This window comes from Falco cherrug, chromosome 2 (assembly GCF_023634085.1).
Source record: "Falco cherrug isolate bFalChe1 chromosome 2, bFalChe1.pri, whole genome shotgun sequence".
Lineage (NCBI taxonomy): Eukaryota > Metazoa > Chordata > Aves > Falconiformes > Falconidae > Falco > Falco cherrug.
Window position 1 is genome coordinate 91,238,435 of NC_073698.1, and position 12,868 is coordinate 91,251,302.

Consider the following 12,868-nt stretch of genomic DNA (forward strand, 5'->3'; position numbering starts at 1 on the left):
CCCGCCCTTTCTCTCCGCCGCGCCCGTGGGGAGCAGCAGCGCCCGGCGCGGCCCGCCGGGACCCGCCACGCCTCCTCGCCCGGCACCTGCTCGGGGCGGAGCGGCGGCGGCCGGAGGAGCGGCGGGAGGCGGCGGCGGCGGCGGCTCCGGAAGCGGCCCCGTTGGCGGTGAGTGTGGGCGCCGGCCGGCCTCGGCCCCGCCGCCTCGGCAGGGCCTGGTCAGGCCTGGCGTGGCGTGGCGTGGCGTGGCGTGGCGGGGTGGGGTGGGGTGCCGGCCGGTGCCGCGGGCGGCGTGAGGGAGAGCCAGGAGCTCGAGGCCCGGTGGCGGTGGCGGTCATTGTCCCCGCCAGCGCCGTCTGCGCGCCCGGCGCCGGACGGGCCCATCCCCCGCCCCGGTGGCCGGGAGGGGGCGGGCCGGGCCCCGGGTGCTCCGCCGGGCCGGGATGCACGGAGTTCCGTCGCCCACCGGAGGGCCCGCCGGCCTAGGGGAGGTGGGTGGGAGGTGCCGCTACTCCTTCCCCGCGCAGACCGGGGTGGTGGTGTGGTCGGTGCCGGCAGGGGCGGGGGGCCGGCGGGGTTTCTGCCGAACCCATCTTGGATCTGCTGATCCAGAGTAGCCGGGAGCGGCGGCAGCCGTAACCCGCCTCGCCCCGCCTGCGAGGAGCCTGCGTGCCTGTGTGCGTGCGCGCCCGTCTGTGTGTGCCGTGGCACGGCGCCTGTGGCTCCGGCCTTCGGCGGGTGCTGAGTGCGAGGGACAAAGCGTGGGCCAGGGGCGACAAGGCGCCCTGGGGCTGCCGGTGCCACCGCGCCCCCGAACCGCCACGGTTCCAGAAAACCCGTGTGGCTGTGAGCCTGCCGGGCGAGCCGCAGGGCTGAGGTAGCGGCTCGCAGCTCGGGTGTAAGGACAGCGTTTTCCTCGGAGGTGAGCAAGGCATTAACACTAGCGATCCCTGTTCCTGGTCACTTAGATGTTGTCACCCACGGATTTACCCCAGTTAGCCTGTTTATAATAACTCTTATAAAACTTGGGTTTTGTGTAGCAGTCGTATCTGAGTTTTAGCGTGTCTTTGGTTTAGCTTAATGTATTTTCAGGGTTGAGTCAAACCAAAGCAAGATAAATTCATGCTGATTTGACCAAATCTGTGGGGTTTTGATACTACTTTGGTTGGTTTAGTTGGTTATGTGCAGTTATTCATACACCTGAGGAGGAAGTAGTGTCTCCGGAGGAATCTGTGATAGCTGTCTCCTTACTTGGCTCAACTCCATCCAGAACAGCAACGCCTGATTTTTACTGCAATTCTTAAATGCCCCAAGTCACTTGTAAATATAGTTTAGGTCTCTGAATTACAAGGGTTTAAAACAAAGGCCACTCAAATTGCTGGGGGATCTTAATTACCTGCTTACCTTGTGTGTTTGTGGGCCTCAAAGAAAAGTGAATCTTTGGTGAAAGGTTTGCTGGGTGTGGACCGCTGGAGGAAGAGCATGGAAGAGGATGCCAGGAAGGGAGGGGAAGAAATAATGCAAAAGGCATGGAAGGTTCTCTGGTGACAGAAGCCACGTTGTGGTGCCCTGTGAGACACAGGACTAGGCACAGAGGGGCAAAGAACACTGATGACTAAGTCTTTCCCCTTGTTTTCATCTTTTCGCTCTGAAGAACTAACCAGAAGCCGTGGGGATTTTTCTGGTGTTTTTTTTAATATTGGTGTTGATGAGGTGAGCTGGAATTAATTAACTTCCTTTAGAGGCACACCCTGTTACCCTGATAAACAGTTGTCTGTCTTAATGAGTGTCCATGTACTCCTCCAGATCTGCCTTCAGCAAAATAACTGGTATATCTGCCACCGCTTTTGTAAAAGCAATCAAACCAACTCTCCATCCGCCTGCGCTGTGATGAGATGGGCTTGATTTCAGTGCAGTCTTGCCTCGTGGGTGTTCACCTGTCAGGAGGTTACATAGTGGTGTCACAGCAAGCTGGTGAGCAATGTGGTTGCACACAGGTTTGCTTTTCCTTTCAGGTGGCAGCAGGTCCTCGCTGTCTGCAGGGAAGGGAAGAAATGTGCTAGGAGTCCTCCAGCAAGGGCTTATTTTTCTGGTGTGGCTCAGGAAGGCGGTCCAGACTTCCCAGCTTCCTGGCAGCACTGCTGCATGGCACTGCCGATACTGAGTAAACAGAAGCTTCTTCTCTTTTTCTGGGGGATTTGTGACTTAAGGTGGAAAGGCAAAGGACTCCATCACAGTTTGTACATGTTGGAGAGCTTTCAGTAGGTAGAAAGTTGTTGCGGTTTGTCTCTGGGACTATGATGGGAGCAATTTTAACATGCTTCATTAGAGACAGGTAGGCAGAAGCAGCTGGGGAGGGTGCTGTGACATTTAAGGCTCTGTAGTAGATGGGTTTTTAAGTCCCCTAATTCAGTGCATTATAGAAATGGCTCAATAAAATGTTTATGGGTTGTGCTTTCTTTGTGTAAGAAAAAAAAGTATTTGAGAGTGAAATACCTAATTTATTATGTGATACAGATTTATCCTGCTCAGTCTTTCCAAGTTGGCATTACAGTCTGTTTTTCTGCAAAGGTGAGGCATTGCCTGCTAATTAGTGTCATTAAATGGGTTCGTTTTGTACTAAGCTTAAATTACATGCTCAGATCTACTCAGTTATTTTTACTCTTTTGCTCATATACACAAGGGAGTACTTTCGATGTATCCCAAGGATTTACTTACAACTTGTTTAGTGGTCCGTTAGGCCTAGCTGAAGCATACAGTATTTCCTATACTTTTGTAGTAGGTCTTCATCCTACTGCGAGTGTAAGGGAGAACAATAATTTTTATATCTCTGTAGCAAACAGAGGAGAGTGATGCCCGCACACTGCCCTTGCTAACATGAGGCTTGGCTGTCTGTTAACAGTCCTTGGTATTGGGATACAACCTGTGTAAAGCTTGCCTTCACCAGCTTGTGCCAGAGGAAGAGGAAAAACCTGAGGAAGAGGACAAAAAGTTCTCTAAAGCTGCAGTGACTGCAGTTTCAGGAGGCCAGAGGAGTGCTTCTGGTGCTGGGGAGGCCCAGTCTCAGCAGATAAACTGGAGCATCAGAGCTCACCATGATCCTTGGGTTGTGGCACGTTTGGCCGGAGTGTTGGCTCCTGCCATCACTGCCCACCTTTCCCAGATCAGGAAATTTGGTAAATACAGCATGGCAAGAAAGAGGAAGAAATGTGTGTTTGTAGAGGAAGAAAGGAAGGAATAGCCCTGTCATCTCCCTGGTGGTGGTGGTGAGGGTTCAGGCAGCAAGGCTGCAGTGGCTGGGGAGTGGTGCCACCAGACCTGCTACAAAATATGTTGGAAATTAAAAGCATAACCTTGGAGGTGTGGAAGGCACTTGGAGAGTGACAGAAGCCCAGGAAAAGGCATTTGTAATAAAAAAGCGCTCATTGAATATGAGAGGGCTGTGAGGAAAAAGGATGGAAATTTGGATCATGGTCATTTGCACTGATCTGTTCCCTGCTGTGTTGTCTAAGAGGGAATGATTTAGAAATCCCTCAGCTGAGTTTCATTTGCCTCAGCCGAGTTTCATTTGCCTCAGCCAGGGTGTGTGTCCTTGACTTAAGCAGCTGTTCTAGTTCATAGTTTTCAAACGTGTCACATATGTCCTGCCCTGAGGCAATAGGCCTTGAGTTGGGAGTCGGCTCCCTGGGCTGGCAGAGCTGTAATTCTGCCCCAGGCACCCCCTTTGGTGCTGGAGCATGGGGCTGCGAACTTCATGACATCCTTCCTCCAGCCCCTGCAGGGTTGGGGGTGGTGTATGGAGGTGCCCGTTGTTAGCTGTGGTTTTGAGGCTGAAGGTGTTTAGTAGAAAAGTCGGGGAGAAATGGGTATATGCACGCCCAGTGCAGCACTGGGAGCCTCTGCTTGCGGTGATAGTACCTAGGCCAGTCTGGGAAGCATTGGCTAAAGGAGATGTGAAGTCTTTGTTGCAGATTCAGAAATGCTCAGGCTGGTTTGCTGGGAGATGGTCTTCTGTTCTTACGCTCTTTCCTGGGCATTTGCTATTGGAGGTGGTAAGATTTGCCTGGAAGCTGAATGGGAAAGAACATGTTAGGCTTGTGTCCTGCTTGGACTATGGCTGGGGTGGGAGCCACATGGGATAGCCTTTGAATCAGCTGTACTGGAAAAGTTGCCAGTTCTATACTTTTCATTTAAGGATACGATAAATGGCTTTCTGTATTGCAGGCTTCAAGATCTTTCCCTTTTTTAAGTCTGGATTGCAGCTGAGCTTTTTACTTTGATTGTATTTCTGTTAAATACTTGGCTGTGTTGGTGTTGAGACTCTCAATTCCTGCTTTCTGTTTTTTGACAGACACTGCAGCAATACATGCTTTGGCTTGTCCCTTATAGCTTCCAGTTGATTCCTACCTAGAAGACAGTCAATGAAAAGCTTGCAGCTGCTCCTTATCTTTTTGGGCAGAGTGAGAAAGTAGTGAGCTGGGTAGTTTTTGCAGCAAGGGTCAGTCTCTGTCTTCCTGCCTTCTGTGTGACCCAGCCTGTAGAAGACTTGCTTATCCCTTCCTCCTCTTAGATTTGGGAGGTGGTGGCAATGGTTGTTGGCAGTCCCTTATAAAGGGATGAGGAATGACATCTCCATCTACTACCGGTGATAAGGCAATTGAAGAACAGCTCCTTGACGGTGAGCACTGCTGCTGTTGACCTGCCCTTTGTGCGTCCTGCCTAAGATTTCCTCCACTATCTGTTGTAGATGATGGAAGGCACCCAAAAGGCATGTAGAGCAGTCCACATATTTTTGGTCTGTTTACAGGAGAGTTAACTACTTCTGCTTAGTCTGTGCTGTCTGCGAGGTTTTAGCTCTTTGCACTGAGACAAGCTCCAATTTGCCTCCATTCAGCTAGACTGCAGTCATTTGTGATTTCTTGTATTTCATGCTGGAGAAAATAAAGGAGATTGAAGGATGTTCTGTTCAGGAGAGCAAGCTGTTAAAAATGTATAGCCTTTCCGAAGGAATGTGTGTTCAGGTTGGCATACCCCATACAATTTCTAGTCATTTTCACTTTTCTCAAGATACTCTTTTCAGGTTTATAGTATCTATATACTACAAGAATTTCATACTTGTCAAACCACTGATCTCAAGGGTGGAATCAAAGGAGAGCTGGCAGCAGGCTTCAGGCCATTTCTCCTGAGGGAAGTGGTCTGATTTCAATTCTGAAAGTCAAGGAAAAGAAAATAAAAGGTGGAGTTCTCATTAATCTTTAAAAACTATCTAAGCACAGTTACTGATAACTTCTCCAATGAGTCACTTACTGTTGTAACACAACAAACACAAGCAGTACTATGAACCTAATAATATTGCTTCCTAGTTAAAAAAAAGAAAAAAGTTTTTCATGCTTTCATAGTGATAACATCCCATAAAGTACAGCAGGAGGACCTGCAGAAATTCAGAACCCAGAGCATAGCAGGTCCTGGCACCTCTGCTCCAACATGATCTGGCCTTTCAGAAGCATCTGGGTGGCCGACATGGGAACTATAGGAGCTTCACTTGATTCAGGTAAATCTGCTATAGATGGGCTTGCTGCCTGGTACCGTCCCACGAAAAACGTGCTTTTGGTGTGGAACTGTATTGCTGGTCTAGGTGAGATGATTTAAGCTTGAAACTTGAATTGGCAACGTGCTTAGAAATTCTGTATAGATTAGTTTGTGATTCTGGTGTTACACTGGGAGTCTTGATTGCAGTTGAGTGTCTGCTGCCTTGTATGCTGTGTATTGATTGCATCTCCAATCTCTTAGGAAATTGTATCACATGGATCACTTCTTGGGAGGCACATTGAAACAAATGAATGCTTTCTTTCCACTAAACAAAAGGAGTGTCTTTGCTGGAAGTTACAGTAGTCCTCTTTACCCTAAGGCAAGATCTAGGACATATTGTCACAGTCCTTCCCAGGCTGGTAGTACGATTGTTTAGCCAATCTTGAAAGAATAAGGAATCTGTCATTGTGTATGTTCAGTTCCTATCTTGATTGGTCTGCAATGAGAGATCCTGGAAGATCTGGTTCTCTGTAATGGCTGGGTGGAGTTTAATGGTACTTTTGTCCTTTTGGTGTTTACATACTCACTTGAAAATGAAGCATAAAGTTCAGTACTGCAGGGAAGATAGAAAGATTTTGAATAGCCTTTAAAATATGGTCACTTCTTAAAGTTTATGAGAAGAGAGGGTAGTAGTGAATTTCTGAAGCTTGTGGGACATGCGCTTCTTTTTAAAATGTGTTAGCCATGGATTGTGTTTTCTTGTTTCTGAAATAGTGTTCAGTTTGGTAAGGTGTGTCTTATGGATAATAAATGGGAAAGTATTTTGGTCACAGTACTACTACTTTTTGAAAAATAATATTTGAGTACTGGCATTGGAGCATCGTATTTAACTTAGACTAGTATGATCTTTGAGTAGACGAAGGGCCTGAAGTTAATTGACGCTATGCAGTCCTCCGAGATACGCCTTTAGGATCTAAGAGGCAGTGCTAACTTCACATTTGAAAGTTCAGGGAACAAATATTCTACCTTGGGGTACTTTGGGGTTGAGGTTTTTTATTTTACTATCCCTTGCAACGCTTGTTACAACCTCATGCCTTGTCAGATGGAAAGATTCATTGTGGAGCAAATGCTCTCATGGTAAACAGGAGACTTTTGAGATTTTAAAAAATAAATTCAAGAGGTTTTCTCCAGAAGTAAGCGACTTCTGTGTTTTGCAGATAATTGTTTAGTTAGCTTATGGTGCGGCTTAATGAGCAGGAAGTCAATGTTTCCAGAGTCACTTTGAAATGTAGTAGATGGCTTGTCTGATGTCCACCTGTAGTGGTAGACGTCAGAAGTATGCTGTATGTTCTCCTCTGAGATAGTACTGTTTTAGCCATGAACTAATAATAATAATGAAAAAAAAATCAGTCATGGCAAGTGGTAATACATTATTGACTTGTTAGTGTGATTGGGTGGTGGTGATGGGGCACTGGGCCAAGCATGTGGGTGCACACTATGTCTCCAGGTTTCTTACATGCCTTAAAGCTTACTATTTTTTTTCACCCCTTTCAATTTTAGTTGGTCAGGTAAAAGATTTACTTATATGATTTGAGCACTGGGAGTGTCAAAAAGGCTGTACTTGGCCAGTCCAGACTAGTTTTCTGTCTTCATGAGTGTCTGTGAGCAAATACTTAGAGAAGATACCAGAGCATATATAGAGTGACATTGACCTGGTCATATTCTTACAGTTTCAAGTGACTGGTTGTTCATTAATTTTGGAGCTGTTGATGGATCTGTTTTTGTACCCATTTATATTTCTGGCCTTTACAGAGTCTTGTGGTAATTCAGAGCTGTAGGCATGGGTATGTGGTCCAAATTCCAACTCCTAACCAGTTACCTGATAATTTCAGTCTGCTTTAATCCTTGTATTTGCTAAATAATGAATAATCACTCCATTCCTATTTACCAGGCACGTTACTGGTGAGTTTGTATATCCTTTCATCACTTGTTTTCCAAGATTCTAGTCTCTTTCTGCAAAGAAGAGCAAGAAGGGTGGATTCCACTGATACTTTTCTCATTCTCCCATAGCTTTTATGAGAAGGGATGCCTAGAGCTACTTCCAGGATTCAGGAGCAGTACTTTCTGTCATAGTGCATCCGCTGTATACTTAAATGTGTGTCTAGGTATTAGGTTACTAAGTCTAAAAGTGAAAAGTGGTCTTTTATACATGATTTTGTCTGGATGAAGTGTGTGATGTACAGCAGTTAAGACTTGATGGAGCAGTTAAAGCTTAACAGGTCTGTAACCATGTAAAAGTATCAGTATGTGTTACAAATCTGAAGCTCAATATGAAGTTCAGAATATAACTTATTGCAAAACCACCTTTCTTAGTAAACTTGATTTTTAGGCTGGCTGGCTGTCCCCTCTCCCTTTCATCTATAGCATTCAAAACATACTAACAGTTACAGCACTTCTTTCAGTTGTTGCAGCGTGCATGTCAGGTCATTAATATTTAAAAAGTGAGTAGGCAGCTTCACAAAATGGAGAGAAAAAGGGAGCAACGGTCAACTAATTAAATCTTTATAAAGAAAATAAGCTTTATCCTAAGATCAACAATTAGAAAAAAAGGTACTAGCCTTAAAATGGGAATTGAAGATAAAAGTAATTCAACGTAAAAATATGCGTTATTCCAACCTTGAAGTATCTAACAATACACTTGTTAAAAACCACTATCCCTGTTGCAATTTGTAGTGCAGTTCTGTTATCAGGCTAGTAAATTGTACTATTTTTACAGCCTCAAGAAACTCATATAAACATATGAGAGAAGATGACAAGGTCTAGATCGAGATCACCACGATGGAAACAAAGGTAAATATTTCTTTATAACTTGAGTTCTGAAATGTAGCTCTATATAAGGATTTACAATTAGGACTTATAACTTGTGTAAAAGAAAGTTACATCCAGAACTGTAACTTGTAAAATGTATTTTACAATTTATATAATTTAATATAATTAATATGATATAAATATTTATTAAATATTTTCTAAACTGAACATCTGCTGCAATTTTTTTCCCAACTAGCAGTTCTGATGTTATGATTTATTTTTTTTTAAAGCTGGAGGTGTTAAGTTTTTGCTGTCTGCCAAGAACTGTGTTTAACTTGCATGTTTTGAGACTTGGAACTCCTTAAGCACAAAGTCCAAGCACCAAACTTAGTTAAGGGTATTTTTACTCAAGCACCACTTGGTGCACGTTGGTGCATGTCATGTCTGTAACTCACTCCTGTTTTGCCTCTTGGTCATCAGGGGGAGGCAGATCAACTATTTAAAAAAACCCGAAAACCTACTTAGTTCACATACCTCAGGCTTTTCGAGCCTTTGGGGCTCATTTACAAATTGATATTCAGCACAGTTAGATATGCCTTCCAGCATAACACAAACTGAAAACACAGGATTTGGCACCCTTGTTTTTGGACACTAGCCTATTAGCATGTGTCATCGATGATTGTCACCAGAATAGCATCCGGGTTACTTTATGTTGTTAGTTACCTGCCTGATTTTCAGGACTTGAAATGCAAATTCGAGGTGTTAAGCCTAGGAGGCTGGAATACAGTTTTAGCTTTCAAGAGCTTGAAATACTTTTCTGCTGGGTTTGGGTTGTTCTTCTAAACAGACTAATAAAGTTGTGATGACCAAGACCATGCAAGTTTGTTGGATAACACAGTAAAATATGTGTGGTCTTACTGATTTGTTTTTAAAAAGGGAAATCTCATCTACTTCCATACTAGATGGATAGTTGTGAACATGTTCTTTGGGTGAAGGGCAGGGAGGAATGTCCCAGTGCTCTCTGAAATGCAAGCCTCAACCAGAACAACGTGGGGTGGCAGCAGCAGTATGGGTGCTACTGGAGGTTACCATTATAGTTTTGCGAAGATCTGTGCTTCAGAGTTTGAACTCACTTGCAGAAAAGGAGCAAATAGTTATGCCAAATTGTATGTTTGTAATATGTGTACAAAGGAGGTGACTCCCTTGAATTGCAACTTGCTTTTTGATGTTTGTATTAGTGTATTGAGAGTGTACAGTGAATACTTGAATGCAAGCAGAACTGTTATATCTGGGATTACTTTCTGGTTCTTACTGGTGCCCTGTGCTGCTTTTTCTTTAAGGAGATTTTGGCTAGAAACTCTCAACAGGTTGCATCACTCAGTTTTGCATTTTTACCTATAGGTACAAAAATGAAAGCAATTGAGTGGATCTTAGCAATTGAATATTTTCAAGCTGCAATAAGTGTGGAAATGCATGTGGATACATGTATGTACGTGTACACACAGTTACATAAAAAATCTTTCTCACAGTTTTCTGCAGGAAAAAGCCTACCTGTGTGACATTTTAAATAGGATATTTTATAATGTTTTCAGTCAGCTTTGTGAGTTGTTTTAGCATGCAGAAAAACTGAAAAAGTTTGGTGGGTTTTTTTTTTCCTTCATTTCTTTATATAGGCTTTTTTTTACTTCCCCATTTTTTTCTTGGCACTGAAAATGATAGGGAATGATTGAAGTGTGAAAATTTGTGTAACAGTTGTTTTTCACATAGTGGAAACTTCACATACGATGAATTTATTTTAGTTTTAAATGAAAAACTACAAAGAGAGAAAAATGATTGATTTACTACTATTTTGAGTGGGTATTTTTACTATGAAAACTTTAAATTGGGTAAAAGTAAGCTTGGTACTCCAGCCAGGCAAATGACACTTTGAATATCTTGTTTTAAATTTTTTTACTAGTTGACTAAAATTGTGTACTAAACTATACTTCCTTAGAGAATAGGTGTTCTTAGGAAGACGTTGATTCAATTTTATGGGGCTACTCAAAGTGGATTTTATTTTTGCCTTAGGTCCTTATCTCCAGCATTTAGGAGTCCAGAGCACCATAGGCAAAGGCATGCTCATGTTAATTATGACTGTGAATATAAAAGTTTTCGTAAGGACCCAAAGAAGCCTATGCCTTGGAGAACAGAAGATAAAAAATACGGACAAAGCAATTCCAGGTTTGCACCTCATGGAAATAACCACCAGAGAATATATGAACGTAGGTCACCTTCACCAAACCTGAAAAGAATTCCCATGGAAGATACTTACAGTCATAAGCCCTACAGAACACAATCTTCTGAAAGAACTGAAAGCAATAGGAGATGCCAGTTACCACCAAAATACTCGGAAATACCATATAAAGAGCATGATCGTCCGTTTTATCACCACAAAATGGAAGACAGATACATGTTTGAGCACTACAAAGCCACTGGAAATGAAAAAAGAATGAAAGCTTTTCATAGACCATTAGGGGCTTCATGTAAACTTGAAAGAAAATGGCATGACGATGACTTGAGGCACCAGAGGTTACATGAAGAGAAGTATGGTCAGTCACCCAGAAGAGTTTCTGATGAATTTACGGCAAGGAGCTCTTTACAGAAGAGGTATAGGAATAAATAATTAAAACCTGGGTATTGTGGTGTAAAGCCTCAAGTGAAAGTCTGTTTTCATTATAGTTGAAGATATCCACCTTGAAACACGTTGGCCACTTTGTAGTTTAATTATGGGCGACTGGTAGTAGTGAAGTATTTGTCTTTTAAGTAAATCATATTGATGGCTAGAGTATGAAAGGATAATATTTCCCTCTTAAGAGCCCCTGCACATCTGTACCTTGGCGTGAGGGATTATGGGTTAACTTGCCACGCATTCTGCTGTCCAACATTCTGCACATATAAGTTCTCACTTTCTTCTCTAGTGCAAGTGTAAATTGCTTTATGTCAACACAGGTATCCTGAAGATCACGATTACAGAGAATATGGGCACACGTCTAAAAGGGCTAAAGAAATGGAGAGGTATGACGGTGGAGAAGTAGCAAGAAATTCCAAGTGGAAGCAAGAACGTTCTTTTCCACCCTATCAAGAAAAGGAGCAAAGAAATCTGGGTGCCCAGTCCCACCGATCGGCTGAAAGGGAGTACTCGGAGGGTTCTGTCACAAAGATAGCCTATGAGTATGGTCACAAACGGCGCAGGCATCTGGATGGGGAAAAGCCTTTTTCAGATGATAGAGCTCAGAAGTATGTGAAGCAGGAAGACCAGAAATACAGTTCTTCTAAGGGTGCCCGGAATAGCAAAGAGTTAGATTACTGTAGCGGTGGAAGAGCGAGACGGACTGAAGAAGGGCATGTCGAAGTACCAGTTAAATATAGTTCAAAGAAGGGCTGCAATGCTTGTGTCAACTCTTCCAAAACAGATGCCGATTCGAGATCTTTTAAAAACAAACCGGAGGAAAGAGTAAGGAAAGAAGGGGAGTTCAGGAAAAAAGTAGAGTCCTCCGATAGCCAGCATGATTCAAGTCATACTGTTTCAGATATGAAAATGTCAGATGTCAACTGTAGGAGGGAACACCTCACAATCAAAGTGGATACAAAGAAAATGGTGAACAAGTACAGGTATTGGTTTCCCCTCACCACCTCCTCTTTCTTCCTGTCTCTTTACAGTATATCAATATTGGAGGAAGGCATGGTTTCTTTAAGAGGTAACCAGGACAAACTAAGGTTGTACCTTTTAAATTTTATTTTGTTTAAAATGTTAACTTGTTCAGACTGGAAATTTACATCCTACTTCTAATTAAACAAAGAAACAAATCCCCAGGTTCACTTGATGGAGTTGCAGTAGGAAGTGGAAAGAACAGTTATGCCTCATACAAACCTGTAGTTAAAAGTGGCTTATGATAAGTAAATGTGTTACTTGTATTTAAAAACAAACCTACCCCCCATCCCCCCAAAAGCAAAAAAACCTAGCCCTGTGCTTTCTTCTGGAATATGATGGCATTTTTTTAGGGAGTCATCCCTTATTTCTTCTAAAGCGCAGATAACCTTTAAATTACATAGATCTCAGACATAATCAGATGTTCAAGATCTCAAGTTCAATAAAGCAATTGAAAAATGAGATATCCCTAGTTTGTTACTTATTGTTGTAACAAATGAAGTGGCAATCTGTTGAGGTGTCAGAACTGAAAAAGTAGAGTCTGCTTCTGTCTGTCTTCTTTGTAATACTTGTGGTTGCCTTCAGCATTCCCAAGACTGGCTGAATTGGAAAAAAGTGGTAATACTATGAAAATGTAGATGATGGATACATGATAGAGAGTAGTAAGCAGCTTGGTTTGTTGCCTTGCATTTGCAGGCCAGAATGTTGTATAATGGTAGTAATTCCTTCTGGAAGAGATTACCCCCCTTCCAAAATGATCAGCCTTCACTATTTTAATGGTATTTTGCCTCTTTTTCTCAAATAAAACAAATCAATTTTTTGCACTTTCCAGTATTTCAGAAAC

At 43.2% G+C, this 12,868-nt stretch overlaps 1 protein-coding gene across 3 annotated transcripts in view; it reads left to right on the forward strand.

The window, feature by feature from the left end:
• The window catches only part of BCLAF3 (BCLAF1 and THRAP3 family member 3), a 35,806-nt gene continuing 22,938 nt past the window's right edge, over nucleotides 1-12,868 (forward strand). For 2 of the 3 annotated variants that reach the window (XR_008730883.1, XM_055701978.1), the window contains exons 1-4: nucleotides 2-167; nucleotides 8,305-8,378; nucleotides 10,404-10,982; nucleotides 11,325-11,987. Coding sequence is in view for 2 of the 3 variants with exons in the window: in XM_055701978.1 (XP_055557953.1) it covers nucleotides 8,338-8,378; nucleotides 10,404-10,982; nucleotides 11,325-11,987 (1,283 nt within the window). In the remaining variant the exon portion in view is untranslated. Of the gene's footprint in view, nucleotides 168-8,304; nucleotides 8,379-10,403; nucleotides 10,983-11,324; nucleotides 11,988-12,868 lie in introns of all 3 variants that reach the window. The other variant, XM_055701979.1, reaches the window with a different exon arrangement.